This window comes from Ailuropoda melanoleuca, chromosome 2 (genome assembly GCF_002007445.2).
Source record: "Ailuropoda melanoleuca isolate Jingjing chromosome 2, ASM200744v2, whole genome shotgun sequence".
NCBI lineage: Eukaryota > Metazoa > Chordata > Mammalia > Carnivora > Ursidae > Ailuropoda > Ailuropoda melanoleuca.
Window position 1 is genome coordinate 194876796 of NC_048219.1, and position 15125 is coordinate 194891920.

General features: G+C 51.0%; 1 protein-coding gene across 11 annotated transcripts in view; it reads left to right on the forward strand.

Moving 5' to 3' along the window:
• AGAP1 (ArfGAP with GTPase domain, ankyrin repeat and PH domain 1) overlaps positions 1 to 15125 on the forward strand; it is a 546965-nt gene that overhangs the window by 467602 nt on the left and 64238 nt on the right. For all 11 annotated transcript variants that reach the window (XM_034655451.1, XM_034655453.1, XM_034655455.1 and 8 more), the window contains 2 exons: positions 1452 to 1542; positions 9005 to 9227. In XM_034655451.1, the coding sequence (XP_034511342.1) occupies positions 1452 to 1542; positions 9005 to 9227 (314 nt within the window). The remainder of the gene's footprint in view (positions 1 to 1451; positions 1543 to 9004; positions 9228 to 15125) is intronic.

Here is a 15125-nt window from a genome sequence, read left to right on the forward strand (position 1 = left end):
AGGCTCAGTCAGCAGAACATGAAAGTTTTGATCTTGGGGTCATGAGTTCAAGCCCCATGTTGAGCATGGAGTTTACTTAAAAAAAAAAGTTAGCTTGGGGCGCCTGGGTGGCACAGCAGTTAAGCGTCTGCCTTCGGCTCAGGGCGTGATCCCGGCGTTATGGGATCAAGCCCCACATCAGGCTCCTCCGCTATGAGCCTGCTTCTTCCTCTCCCACTCCCCCTGCTTGTGTTTCCTCTCTCGCTGGCTGTCTCTGTCGAATAAATAAATAAAATCTTTAAAAAAAAAAAAGTTAGCTTAAAAACAGGACATACCCTTGTACCTAGCACCTCTGCAGACCAAAAAATTTGTCATCAGGAAGTAATGACGAACGCAGGCAAAGTGTTAGCCATAAGTGAGTTCTTTACAGCACTATCTACAGCGGAGAAAAATTGGAAACCACCTAAATGTCCATCAAAGAAAGCTTCAGAAAGTTCTTGTAAGTGGCATAGTGTGCAGCCAGTCAAAACGACGACGTGGGAGACGCGGGCTGGCATTGAGAAGTGACCATGTATCATGGGGCTAAAAGCGCAGGTTCCAGAGCAATACAGGCCGGCTTTTTTTCTAGGTACACGTATGTGTACAGGTGTGCTTTTAAACACAGGCTCATAGGGGCGCCTGGGTGGCGCAGTCATTAAGCGTCTGCCTTCGGCTCAGGGTGTGATCCCCGTGTTATGGGATCGAGCCCCGTATCAGGCTCCTCTGCTAGGAGCCTGCTTCTTCCTCTCCCACTCCCCCTATTGTGTTCCCTCTCTCGTGGAGAATAGATATCATAGTGTTGATAAAACTTAAGCATGGATGATCACATCTTAGCTCATACAGTCGTAGTTGTTCTTTTCCCCCTTCTGTAGTTCCTTAACTTGTAGAGAGAACAGGGTTAAGTTCCAGTTTAAGAACAAACGCCCCTCCTTGCCCTCCACCCTCCTCAGTGACTTTGTTGGTATAGCAACTGAGAGACTCTTAATGTGAAAAGTGCATCTCTAAGACACGAAGTGTGGTGTGGACGTGGTTTCCTGGTGGGGAATCATGAGCTGTGTCTTGTGGCACTGATTAAGCCCTGACCCGTGGCTCATAAGCAGATTATTTCCCATTCTTCCATCTTCAGAGCAAGCAGACATGACCGGGCACATTAACCACTTCTATTCTCCGGGTGGCGCTTGGTCCGTGTTCCCTCACGAATGATCCAGAACTTAACCTCTGTCCTCATTCCTGGTGGAGTCCTCTCACCTGACAGGTCTTAACACAGGCCACACTCTCTGGCGGTTACTCTCTTTCTCCAGAGACCTCGGGAGTGGCTGCTTCAAACGGTCCTCATCCCGTATCTGCTGACAGCTGGGTTTTGCCCCGACGTTACTTGGATGTGTCTCCCGGGTTCTTACCTCTTGCCTTTGTCTGTCTTCCTCTATGCCCAGTCCCGACTGACGAGCCAGAGTGAGGCCATGGCCTTGCAGTCGATACGAAACATCCGCGGCAATTCCTACTGCGTGGACTGTGAGACCCAGAGTAAGTGTGGGCCGGGGAAGGGGGCCGGACGTGGGAGGCGGGTGGTCTGGCGACACCCCGAGCACAATGGACCCACGTCAGTCATCCAGCAAGTAAGGTTTATCATGTACGTGACGACTTTTCAAGAATTGAAATACTCGTGTTTGGATTTCATCTCAACACCATACCCCGCACGGGAAAGCCTAGGTTTGCCCTCTGCCTCGGGCCCCTGGCCGCAGCGGTCACACCAGCCATGCAGGCACGAAGGCTTCGGCCGCACCCCCACATTCCGTATCCAGGAATTAACCTTGTGCTTCATCAGTGACCATGTGCTTGTTTGCTTTTTCGTAAAAATACAGCACGGTTGTTAATTCCTGCCCAGAGATTTTTGGGGTTTTTTTTAATTTCAAAATCATATGTTCTGGATTTTGGCATCAAATGGTCTTTCTTTTTTAATGTGAAATTCACTGCACACTAAAGCCTCTGATTGAATTGATAGACTTCATAATGACTGCTTCATGCCTTGGGGGTGACCCAGTTTTCCTTCATGCTTCCTGCTGTCCAGGATGGAATACTCTGTTCCCTCTGAGAAAGTCATGTTGTTGTCATCCTTGAGGGTAAAGACTGACTTTTACTTTACATCCCAGCCCTTAGCCCAGTGCTGGGCTCATTCAGTAAACTTTTTCCAGTCATTTTTTGTCTTGTTATTAAAAAACAAAGTTGTTTTTTTTTTTTAAGATTTTATTTATTTATTTATTCGACAGAGATAGAGACAGCCAGCGAGAGAGGGAACACAGGCAGGGGGAGTGGGAGAGGAAGAAGCAGGCTCCTAGCAGAGGAGCCTGACGTGGGGCTCGATCCCAGAACGCCGGGATCACGCCCTGAGCCGAAGGCAGACGCTTAACCGCTGTGCCACCCAGGCGCCCCTAAAAAACAAAGTTTTGACGCAGAGCACTTGGGTGTCTGCATTGGTGAAGCGTCTGCCTTCGTTCGGTTCAGGTCGTGATCTCAGGGTCCCGGAATAGAGCCCCACATCGGGCTCCCTGCTCAGTGGGGAGTCTGCTTTTCCCTCTGCTGCTCTCCCTGCCGCTTGTGCCCCCCCCTCAAATCAATAAAAATCTTTTAAAAAGAAACAAAACCCACAAAGTTTTGATGAGAGGGAGATCCAGTTGCGACCAGGTGAAAGTCACTGGACCCAGGCTCAGTGCCACCTGGGAATGTCACAGGCATGTAATGTGGTCCTTGGCCATCCTGGAGCCCGAGCCCAGCGGGCAAGGTGGGACCCAGAGACCACAGAACCTGCCACCATGGAGAAGGGCTGTTACAGGGCACACGGCAACTCAGTCAGACTTAGTGCAGACGCTGGCGTTTAGAAGGGCTTTGGAAGCTGGTGGGATCTGAACAGGTGGCTGAAGGAGTCATGGCGTCAGGGGAGCAGCAGAACATGCACCTGCAGCTCAGCTTGGAGGCTGGTTGGAGCCTAGGGAGGTGATGCTAAGTGGTGGGGGGGAGGTGAGAATGCTGGAGTGGGGGGAGTGAGGATGCTGGAGTGGGAGGAGGTGAGGATGCTGGAGTGGGGGGAGTGAGGATGCTAAGTGGAGAACATTAGAGCCTTTACCTTCATCTGTAAACAGTGGAACTCCTCCGAGTTTCAAAGCAGGGGTGAGATGGATCCAAGCTGTGCTCAGGGAGATTAGCCCGGCCCTACCATCTCCCGTAGATTGGAGCAGAGCTGTGGAGGGAGGAGGCAGCCACCGTGGGGGCGGTCACAAAAACAGGAGGAGGTGGGCACTAACTCAGGTGGTTCAATTAAATGGAAGGGGGAGCCTCCTCTCAGCAGCCACTGTGCTGAAGGGCAGGAACGGGAAAGGTCACCAACCAGTGTCTGTGGTCCCCAGGTGAGAGAAAGGGTCTCCTCTTCAAGTGTCTTGACGAACTTCTCTGAAGTATCTTCTTTGGTTTGAAGTTTTAAATTTTACTTTAAAAATGTGTCATGAAATGAAGTTACAAGAGAGTACTTATTAAGTGTGTGTTTTTATCAAAAAGTTGTTAAAGTAAGAATTTTTAAAGCTGTGAGAGCCTCCATTAGGAGAAGCGCCTACAATTGCTTCCAGCATACAGCTGGGGTCCCTTAAGAGGGCGAGTCCATGGCTCATAGACTTCGTGGTACGAGGCACATCAGAGGTCAGGGGTCCTTTCTGAGAGCAGGGGGGTCGCTCGAGTGCCGAGGTGTGGGTTTGGGGGTGCGGAGCAGTGGGGAAGGGAGGCCCCTGAGCAGACATGCAGGGACAAAGGGAGTGGGGAGAGGCCGAGTGTGACAATTGCAGAGGAAAAAGAGATCACAAGCTCCCATTCCTTAAACACTCTGTCTCCGTCGGGCCTGTGCCAAACCCGCTCGTGCACGGTCCTTTTTAATTCTCAGGACTGTGAATGTTGGTGCTGCGGTCGGCCCCACTTACAGGGGGGGAAATGGGGAGTCGAGGGGCAAGTTATATCAAGTTACATATCCCGGGTCACAGAAATGGCAAGTGGAGCTCCTTGCCTCCCTGCTGTATTTTTTTGGAGAGCAAGATCAGGGGACAGAGATCAAGGACACAAACACATTGGCAAAAGCTTTTTTTTTTTTTTTTTAATATCAAAATACCCAATTTTGGTGCAAATGCTGGGAAGGGCACCACCCAGACACTGATAATGACCTATAAGGCCTTCCCCGGCAGTTTGGCAGTGTACATGAAAAGCCTCGGGCAAGTGGACGCCCTCCACTCCAGCCGTGTCCTCCAGGAACCAACCCCATGGCAGTGAGCAAGGGAGCACAGAGACGTAGCTTCAAAGGTGTTCATCACAGCCCTCTTCACAGAGCATCTCAAATGTGCAAAACTGGAAGAACCGTTAATGGTGACGTCTTCTTGGTACAATAATGTGCAACCTTAAAAAGTGATGTTAAAAATTAAAAAATTTAGTTATGTAAAAAAATATATTAATTGAGATGGAGAAACTTTATAATGCATTGGAAACGAGAAGGTATTGAGGAAGTGAGTCAAAGAGACCCTAGTGAACCATTTTAGGAACTCAGGCAGAAAAGACCTGTAAGAATGCATTCCAGAGTGTTGACCCCACATATCTCTGTAAGTGGTAGGGTCTCTGGTGATGCAGGTCATCTAATTGTTGTGTAGGGAGCACCTGTGTCTTAGGAAATTGGATATTGAGGGGGCCTGTATTTCGTCGTGTGCAAGTACACACAGTGGTCAAACATTAAATGTAAGAAGAGGCTCTGGTTTCTGGGTGCTGAAGAAGAAACACGGTCAAGAAGAGGTTGCCGCTTTCTGTGGGGCCCCGGAGAGCTTGATCTCATCCAGGGACCTGGTCCTGCCTGCGTCTTCCTGGAGAGCGCACAGGACACCTCTGCAACCCCCAGCATCACAGCTGGGAGGTCATCCCTCATGCTTCTAGAAGGTTCCAGCAGGAGCGGGTGAGCCTACCAGGCCACAAAAGGGAGGGGGGTGCTTCCTTGGGCGTCAGTGGGCTTGAGGCTCTCCTGCTCTGTTGCTGAAGCCGAGACGCAGGAAAAGTGCACCCTGCCCTCTGCCTGTGGGTCCTGGGAACCGGGCCGAGGGCCTCTGGCTGATACGTACCCTAGGCGGGTTTTTGTCCTTCTTACTGATTGAGGGGCTTTCTTTTTTATTTGTTTTCTCATTTTTTGGTTTTTTGAGAAAGGAGAAATTGAAAATAAGATGACTTCCTTGTTGTGTTCTCTGTGGAGACAGAATCAAGGTAGGGCACAGTGACTGCTGTCAGCCATTGTGGGCAGCACAGAAGCAGGAACAAAGCACACGTTCCTGTCCTCCCTAGCGTTGTCGGGGACAAAGGTGGCCATCGGCTCCAGCACCAGCAGTGAAGGAATTAGCTAATGAATGAAGTGTTCCAACACCAATTATTTTTAATAGAACACACGTATGTAGATTGTTCAGGGAACAGAAGCAAGAGAGAGAGTCTTGTGTCAGGTTCTTCCATGTAAATATGCACAGATAAGACCGTGATTGAAGTGGGCGGTGGTTCCAAAGTTTATCTTTCCTTGTTCTTTGTGCCTGTCTTTAAATGAGCCTATTCCTTTTATCATTATAAAGGGATCTTAAGAGAGGATTGAGGAGGACTTGAAGGTGTGGGCCCCTGCATTGGCTTTCTGTCCCCTCGAGAGCAGGGCTCTTTGCTTCACGGTCCTGTGTCCGGTGGTCACGTGGGAGGAACCTCAGGCTACAGATGCCAGACACCTCTGTGGGTGATTCCCACGGGCTTGTGAACACTGTCCTCCCAGTTCAGTTGTGTCCACCTGGGGCGGGGGAGTGGGGCTTGGGCATTTCCATGACACATGGGATTTGGAGCTGTAGGAACCGCGCCCCCCCCCCCCCCCCCCCCTGCTGGGAGCCACCTGTGTACACCTGGTAGACCCCCGAGCGGGCTCTGAGCTTCCTTAGCTCAGAGTCCCACCTCTGGAGGGAGGCTGTGGTACAGAGAGTTTGGAGAACCGCGGCATCCACCCCTTGATCAGCCACAGCCTTTGGACATCTGTGCTTCTGGGAAGTCCTGGCGTAAAGATAACGAGCATGGCCCAGACCCATCGGACAGTGAAGCCTTGTTCAGGGCACCCGTTGCCAACTCTCCACCAGGAACATGTTCAGGAAAGTCCATCCTCCAGAGCTCTTGAGAACCCAAGAGCTTGGAGCCCTGGCATGGTTGTTGCGACTATGCCTGACCTTCATGGACAGACCCGTAGAAACAGTGCAGCCTTTCCACTGCTCCAAGACCGTTGTCCGTGAGGCCCTCCTGCTAACCTGGGCAGAGCTGAGCCCTCCTTCCTGGCTGGTCCCCAAAGCCCTGGGTGGAAATCACTGGCATGAACTCCTCCCACCTTTCCTGTTATCCCACTGGATGTCCAGGACCCTGTCTTATTTATCTTTGTGGACCCCAGACCTGCAACAGCAGGGGACTCCACTGCCCTCTCCCTTCCCCAGTCTGTAGATATCCCAGCAAAACCTGTAGCAGGAGCACATTCAGCCTCTCACTTCTGTTGCTTGCATTTTCTTACAGACATAAAAAGAGACACGCGCACAGGGACGGGCTCGCTTCTGATCCTGGTGGTTGGGATTGTAGGTCAGATCCGAAGGGCAAACAGCAGCCGCGTAGGGGTGTCGAGAAGGGGCGTGACATGGTCAGATTCGCTGAGACCGCAGGCTGATGTGCGGCACGTGGGCTACAGGGCATTAGAAGGCGAGGCTGCAGGTGGGAGGCTGCTGCGTCCTGGTGGTGACGGTGGCATGGACCAGGGCGGGAGCAGTGGGGACAAGAAGGGGGGTGACATCTAGACTGAAGTACTTGGTGATGGGCTGGGGGGTGGTGGAAGGATCGGGGTTGATTCGCAGAATCCCGGCTTGAATAAGCGGGGGAATCGGTGCCCTTTGCTGGGACGGAGCTGTTCCTTGCCGGAGACGACATTCAAGGGCAAAATGGCAACGGGGAGGTACCCACAAGATTTCCAAGCGCAGATGAGCAGTGGTGATTCCAGGTGCGAGTCCGCTCCTGAGGCGGGAGTGTCTGCCGATAGTTGTTAGCGGTTGGGTCGTTGTGGGATCCGTGGGTTGGGTAGAGTTTGCTTGAAAGCGAGTGTGGAATCATCAGAGGAGCCTGCTGGAACCCCTGAGGTAAGGGCAGGGAGCAGGTGGAAAAATTGGGAAGCACATCAAGTTGGGGAGCCGTACCAGTGCTAGAAAAATCCAGAGAGGGTATTGACCGAAAAGGCATCGAAAGGCTGTGTTGTAAGAGGTATCCAGAAGTCAAGTTAAAATGATGGCTAAACACGGTCCTGATCTTGCCCGATCTGCCCTGCTCCAGGGGAAAGGTGGGGGTAGGGGCCAGGTAGGGGTTGAGAGGTGCAGCCTCAGAGATGGCCAGTGTGGGAGTTGGACTATGAAGGGGCACAGCAGGGGTGTTCCACAAACTGTTCACCACCCCACCCTCTTCTCTGATCACCCCACAAGGCCCAGGCCAGCCCTCCTCCATGCAGCCTGCCCTCCTGGCCTCTTGCTTCTCACGCTGCCTGCGCATTTATTCCCTTGACTCTACCCTTCAGCATTTAGTCTGCATTTCCTTGTTTATTTTTATTATTATTTGGGACGTATGTTTCCTCTTCCCACCCAGAATATCTCCGAATCACAGCCATCTCTTCTCCTGTACCCCCATGGTATCCATCTCCCAGGGTCTGTATTAGATATGAAGGAAGTGGCTGGTCGATTTCTGGTGAATTAGCACAAGGCCATTCCTGGCTTTTTGTTGACTCTTCAAGTGTACCTGGAGTAAATACTGATTATCCCTGGATGATTTAAGCCTTCCTTGCGTCTGTTGGTGGTTAAAGCCATTGACTGTCCAGGTGAGCCCCGTCTTTGCAAATCAGCTGTAGATTCAGGCACGAAGCCAACCTTGGGTCTGAGTCCTCCGTGTTCTGGTGCTGCCAGCCACTTCCGCACAGGGAACAATCCAGCTCAAAGGTTCCAGTCGTGTTCTCTAAACTCATATGTTGTCCTTGGTGTGTGATCACAACCTAACTCATTCTGCAGGTCGGGGTTGATTCAGCCGGGTCATGACCTAGCCGGCAGATCCTGCCCGCCATCTTGCCACAATGATAGATGGTGGGAGTTGCTCCACTGGTTGCCCTTACGTAAGATCACTGAAAATTATGTTTTCATCGTAGCGTGCCTGCTTTTGGCTTTGAAATTTGCAAACATGTCCATCATATGACTAATGAAAACTCGGATGTGCCTGGAGTTGCAGAGATGGCTGGTTACAAGGGACAGTGTAGCTTTGGAAATACTCTTGAGTGCTGCCTCGCTTTCCCTCTGTCAGCAGCCATCCACCGTAGATGCCAGGTCACATACGGTTCTTGTCCACGTGCATCTGCCTGCTTGGGGATGCTGCTGTTCCGGTGGAACGTGCCTTTCTGTGTCCAACGCAGTCCTGCACCTGTTTATCATGTGGGAAACTCCTAAGCATTGGCTGAAGTCAGATTTTTAGAAGGTGTCCCCAGCGTGTCAAACCTTTCGAGATGCCTAAAACAGCATGGAGGGGCGCCTGGGTGGCACAGCGGTTAAGCGTCTGCCTTCGGCTCAGGGCGTGATCCCGGCATTATGGGATCGAGCCCCACATCAGGCTCCTCCGCTATGAGCCTGCTTCTTCCTCTCCCACTCTCCCTGCTTGTGTTCCCTCTCTCGCTGGCTGTCTCTATCACTGTCGAATAAATAAAAAAAATAAAAATCTTTATAAAAAAATAAAAAAAAATAAAACAGCATGGAGGACTGGCCAGGGAGTGTGTTCAGGCCCAGTGATCCTAGGGAAGGACCGCTGGATGTGAAGTCCAATAACCGACCTTTTTGTTCCTGAGATCCTGAGGGCAGTGGGAATGAGTGATGATGGTCTGATGTTCCTCTTCCCACAGATCCGAACTGGGCCAGTTTGAACTTGGGAGCCCTCATGTGCATCGAGTGCTCAGGGATCCACCGGAACCTTGGCACCCACCTTTCTCGAGTCCGGTCTCTGGACCTCGACGACTGGCCCATCGAGCTTATCAAGGTGATGTCATCCATCGGGAATGAGCTGGCCAACAGCGTCTGGGAAGAGAGCAGCCAGGGGCGGACAAAGCCCTCACTGGACTCCACAAGGTAGGGACATGCGCAGGTGTGTGGCTCCGCGGTTAGACCTCGGGAAGTGACCTTGACGACAGCCTCCCCCGGAGCTGCCCTCACGACCTGTAGGAATGCCGAGGAGCCTGGCACGGGGACGTCTGTTTGTAAAATTGGTTTTCAGCAGGCGTGGATAATTCAGACTCCTTAATTTTTTTTTATGTTTGTTTTTACACCTTGGGGATTCCTCTACCCCTCTTAGAAATGTATTAAGCTTCCAACCTTATGAATAGATCACTTTAATTAATACATTTCTAATAGGAGTAAGCTGTGCTGTGAACACTAATTATGAATTTTTGATTCTTTAATTTTGTGATTCTTCTGTCTTTGATAAGCATCTACTCAGTTGGGTTCCCTCCCCACCCCCACAGACCCACAATAAGCCAGTTTACAGTAACACAATATATTTTATTTTCTAAAATATACTTCCAACACATTTAATCAGCCGAGTACCGCGTAACGTATGGTGACTCCTCATTAATGTTAATTGTTACACAGTGTAAAAAACGCATTTATTTTGAGCCCATTTATTTTCTCATTTTTCATTTACAGCTATTATAAACCGTTTTTGAGTACACATACATATTTAATGTACCTAAGAGGTGATAAAATGGCATGTCTTCTGAGAAAGCCTGCTTCACAGACTTGGAGTGGGCCTCTGGGTCCCTGCAGCTGCCCCCAGGAGGAGGGGCCCAGGGTCGCGTCCCCACCTCCAGAGGAGGGGCTGGGGGCTCCCTTTGCACTGTGGCTTCTTGGGTGTGTGGAGAGGTGCAGGGAGACAAGGGGTCTCCCGTCATTAGCACTTTCTCCAGTTCCTCTGGCTTGTTTGGCTGGTGACGAGGCAGCGTGAGGGTCCGCACGTCCGTCCGCAGGCCGGCCCCCCGTGAGACGGAGGAAGTCGCGTTCTGCCGCTAAGCCACGGTCCTGTGCGAAGAGTTGGTGGGTTCTGTTTCATGATCACTGAAAAATGAATTTGTGGTGCCACCTTCGGTTCACTTTAGAGAATGAAGCTGGCGTGTTCCTAACCTGCTCGTCGTGTAACAGCGTCCTGTGGGGAGGGCGCGAGGGGCGCAGGAGGCGCCTGTCTGCCTGGCATCGCCTCCGCTTGCTGGGTGAGCTCGACCACGCAGTACCTGTGTGGGCAGCTTTCCACAAACCGAAGGAACGATACACTCCCTTAAATTCTTTATCTCGACCTGTTTAACACAAACGCAGAAATGAGCAGACCATCAGCGAGGCGCATTCTTAAAAGACCAATTTGTCTTTTCCTACCTCTTTTTTCGTGGGTGTGGTTTCCTTGGAGGACATGTAGGCCTAACCATGAGATATGATTGGAAATTGGATGAAGTTTCATGTAGGAGTGCGGAGAACATTGAAATAAATTAGGGGGAAAAATGAATCCTGCATTTTATTGTTTATGTGTAAAAGGAGCGTATGTATTTTTTTCAGTATCCAGAGTTGGGAAAAGTTTGTTTTTCCATCTGTCATAATTGGCCACCGTTTGGAGTGTTTAGGTAACAAAGATAGGGGTTGATATTTTTAACTGGTAAATATTTTATATGAATTTCATCTTCATTCCTAGGTGAGGGCTGTGGGCCTACAGGTCCTTGATCGTCCTGACTTGTGCATGTAAGCTGTTGAGTGTGTACCTTTCTCTCCTCTCTGGCATTACGCGCGTCCCATCTTTATATTTTAGAGACGTGTTGGAGTCTTCCTTTCTCACAAATGGGGTGATCGCAGCGAAGTCCCAGCTCTTCGTGGGTCACATTCACTGTCCTAGGGGCCGTGCCGAGTTGCAGCACCCCCCCCCAAGCTCTGGTGACGGCGAGTTATGTCACCGGCTCCAAAGAACATGAACGCCTTTGAGAATTGCATGTTTCTTTGTGCCTTTAGTCATTCTCTCTCTTGGAGTTTCGTTTTTAATTAATATTCAGCAAATATTCATGGAGCACTTTCTCATAGAAAAGAAGTGATACGTGGTGATTATCGCCCCCCAGCGGTCGGTGAATGTTCTTGGGGCCACAGCTGAGGGTGCCAGGACTCTGGAGAATTCACGGCATGGCAGGGTTCTTACAACCAGTCTGATCCAGGGAAGGAGCACTGGACGCACAGCATCTGAGCTGGACTTTAAAATGTGGGGCGATGTCCAGGCCTGGGGGGGTGTGGCCTAGGCCACGCCCAGCCCGTGGGGGAGTGCAAAAACTGGGGAGTCACCAGCCACGGGGCTGGGCCTTCAGGTAAATGAGGAGGGCTAGGGGGTGGTAAGGCCAAAGGAGAGCAAAGGCCCGGCCAAGCCTTGGAGCCAGGAGGGCATTACGGGGTGGGCAGGGGTGCGGGTTTCTGCGTTCACTTCTGATCCGCCTGTTCCCAAGAGGACTAGAGGCAGCCAGCAGCGTTGCTGGAAAGGATGGAGACAAGGCAGGGAGGTCAGTTGGAAGGCTGTGGTCCTGGTGGATCTTCTGAAGGCTGTAAATGCACTGTCAAAACCATGAAGAAACAACTCTGCATAACAGTGCAATGATAATTCAGACACCCACCGTCTCCACTGCCTCATGCAGTCTCCTCAAGCAGAAATGAAAAACCCAAAGTTTGGGCTAGAATTTCCATGTGGCATTCAGTCTGCGACGTGAGAATGGATAGGCAGCCTGGATCCTGCCTCTCGAAGACAAGGAAGGACGCCCCCTCCCACCCACCCCCTCTGGTCTCTCGGCAGAACCTGTGATTGTTAGTACAAACAGCTGGAAGGGTCTCTTAATGTGGCCCTAAGGTAATACTAAAAAGAAATATTTTAATAAATTTTTATTCATATCCAAGGAAGGGCCAAATGCAATATATCCAGGCTAATTCTTTGGAAAAGGGCCCAGCTGTTTTCCCGAGAAGCTCAGTCCATTCCATCTTGTTCAGAAGATTCATTCTGACAGTGGAATGTAATTAGAAATGTGCCGTTCGTCCCCCAAACACGCGCGCGCACACACATTTAGGACCGTGGGGAAGTGGAACACAGCAGATCTTTTTCCAAAGGAACAGCCAGTCCCCTGAAACCACCGCGCGTCGGTGCCGCCCAGGCCCACGGGTGAGTTAGGGGAACAGGCGCCGTTGACCAGCTGGCTGGCCTTCTGCTTGTTGTCCCTGCGCCCCTGATTAGGGCGGCTTCGGACGGCTCGTAATTGGTTTCAGTGATTCTCAGCCTCCCCGAGACCTGCCGTTCCGACTTGTGCAGCGCTGTGATCAGTCGAGGCTGACGGTGGTGAAACGGTATTGAGTATTGACTTCCCATTCCTAGGCCGGGATCATTAGTCAAGAAAAGCATCTTTTAATTACTCCCAGGAAGAAAAAAAAATCTTTTTGGATGGATTCTGCAACAACTGCCATTTTTTTTCCAGTGCATTCGATATTAAATTTATTGTCGCAGGAGGGGAGAGGATGCCCTTCATCCCCCCTCAGTCATAGAGGTTTAATTCAGAGAAAGGAGCCCGGCGGAGGATATCGATGCTACAACAATTAACTACATCTGGGGTGGAATCAGAATTCCCCTCTCTAATTGCTATTGATACCATTTAAGCACACACTTAAAATATTGATTTTAAGTGGGGGTGCTGAAGCAGGAGGGCTGTGGTGACAGTGGACGGGATGTGCTAGATATTTGGGGCTAAAGCAGGGGCAGTGGGCTGTGGGGGGAGTGTGGACTTCATGACGCCGAGCGTGTGAGTGTGCGGGTCGTCCCGTGCCATGTGTTGTGTGCGGATGGATGTGGGGCCCAGAGCAACCTGGCGGGGCCCTGGCTCCAGTGCTAGGACGCATGCTGTGACCGTAGGGCGAAGTCACGGAGCTCTTTGGTGCCCCTTTCACATCAAGGACTAGCAGGCTTGGAGGCAGAGCTAGCAAAACCGCGAAGAGCGTGTTTCTGGAGCGAATGAACGAAGGAGCGAGCCAATGGGGGGAAGTGGGAATGGGGCCGCGTGGAAGCCACGTGCCAGTGCTCTTGCTGCCTCAGGGCCTGGGGATCGCTCGCGTGTTCGTGGGTGAAATCGGGGCTCTCGCATTTGCAGCACACAGCGAAAGCCGTCTGGGCAGACCTCGGACCTCTTCCCTTCCTCGGCCCCGCGGGGATGTTTGGGGGCTACTCTCTGTGTCACTGTGATGCAATGTTCTTCAGTCCTGTCGCCGTTTCACTTTGGAAGCTTTTTGGATTGCCTGCGGTGACCATAATTTCCTACCAGAACCGAGCAGAGGCCTCCGGTCTATGTTCCTCTTGGCAGAAGCTGGACTCCGCTCGGCTGCCTGGTTCATCTTCCCGTCTCCCACCTTTGGGTCTCCGCGTCGAGGCATCGGGCCTGTGAGGGTCTGCAGGGACCCCTCGCGGCTGGCATTTCAGGACAGGTAGCCTATTTACACGGTGGTCTAGGAGCCAGCCGATTTGGTCTCGGAAATCAAAGGAGCCTGGATGTGTGTTTTCCCTTCTGTCAAAGAGCCCTTGGGAGAAGCTCTAAGCCCAACCGAAATCCCCCTTCCTTCTGATCCCACTTGGAAGGGAGCCGATATTGCTGATTTAGGGTACACTCTTCCGCCTCTTTGAGCGCTCTTTTTCTTCTGTCATTGTCACCTGTACATCCAAACTCCCCTCTTGTCTTTAACCTATAAAAAGATGCCACCTTCGGGAGGAAGATTTGGGGCCGGACGTCAGAAATCTGCGTGGGAGAGACTGGGCGCGCACTTCCAGATGGAGCGAGTCTGCCCAGTGACACGAGTCCCAGTCCTTTTTGATTTGGAATCGCCACTTTCATCTTATTTATGCACATGGAGATATTGATAAAGGGGAAATGTATCCAAACTGAAAATAATTGGATCCCTACCGTTAACTCTGAGATATTAAAAGCAGTACCACTTGGCCACGTCTTTGTCTCGTTAGGTTTGATCATAAGATCACAATATAGTAATCTCGGGCTCAAATTTCTGGCATAAAGATGCAGTGTTCCAAATGTGGCCTCAGGGAACACGAGTACCCACACAGCCCCAGGATTATCTCATCTTATTATTTTTCAACAGTTCTTGGCCCGCTGAGGTCAGTGTTTTGTCTCTTTTGAGTGTTCCTCTATGCTTGACACCTTTTCCTATTTTCTTTCTTTAAAAAAAAAGAAATGGGCAGGGGGAGGAATGGGGGGGAAGGACTTTGCAGTGATGACCAGACCCCATCTGCAGTTGGGCGGCATCTGCTCCCCACATGTCACTTCCCTCATTAACAAGCAATTGAATTAATTAAATGCTACTCAGAACACGCGTAACAAGCTACCGGCAGTGTCCAAATTAGCACTGATAATCAAGGATGATTTCCTTTATTATCCTGCTAAGTGGTGTGCAGACTCTGATCTCCCTGTCTGCCCTCATCTATTTACATACCCCCAGCTTCTGCCTTTGGAAGCGGAGGTTATCTTACCTAGTTAATTTGCCACGATCACCAAGCATGGCGGATTGATGCCCTGCCCCCGCCACCGCCGCCACCGCGTGGCCCCCTCCCCGCCTGCCCTCCCCCAACCCCAGCCTTTGTATCTCAAGCTCACTGATAAATTAAAGGCCACCCCTGTGGTCTCTCAAGTGAGTAATAGAGGCAGAAATTTCATTTTGCAACTGGCTGATTTAATGATCCAAAGGGTAATTAATGGCCTGATTATCTTAATGTTAAATATGTCCGGCAGCAATTACTGTGACCTCCCGCTTGTCAAGGTCCGGGCTGTGCTCTTCTTTCAATTAAGTTCTCTGGGGCTTAATGGTATGAATAAACTCCTCTGATTCTATCATCCCGGACGGACGCAGAGGGTTCAGGGAGCTGGGGGCTCGTTTGGAGTTTTAATCAGCCTGTCTCCTACTCCGGCGATCAGA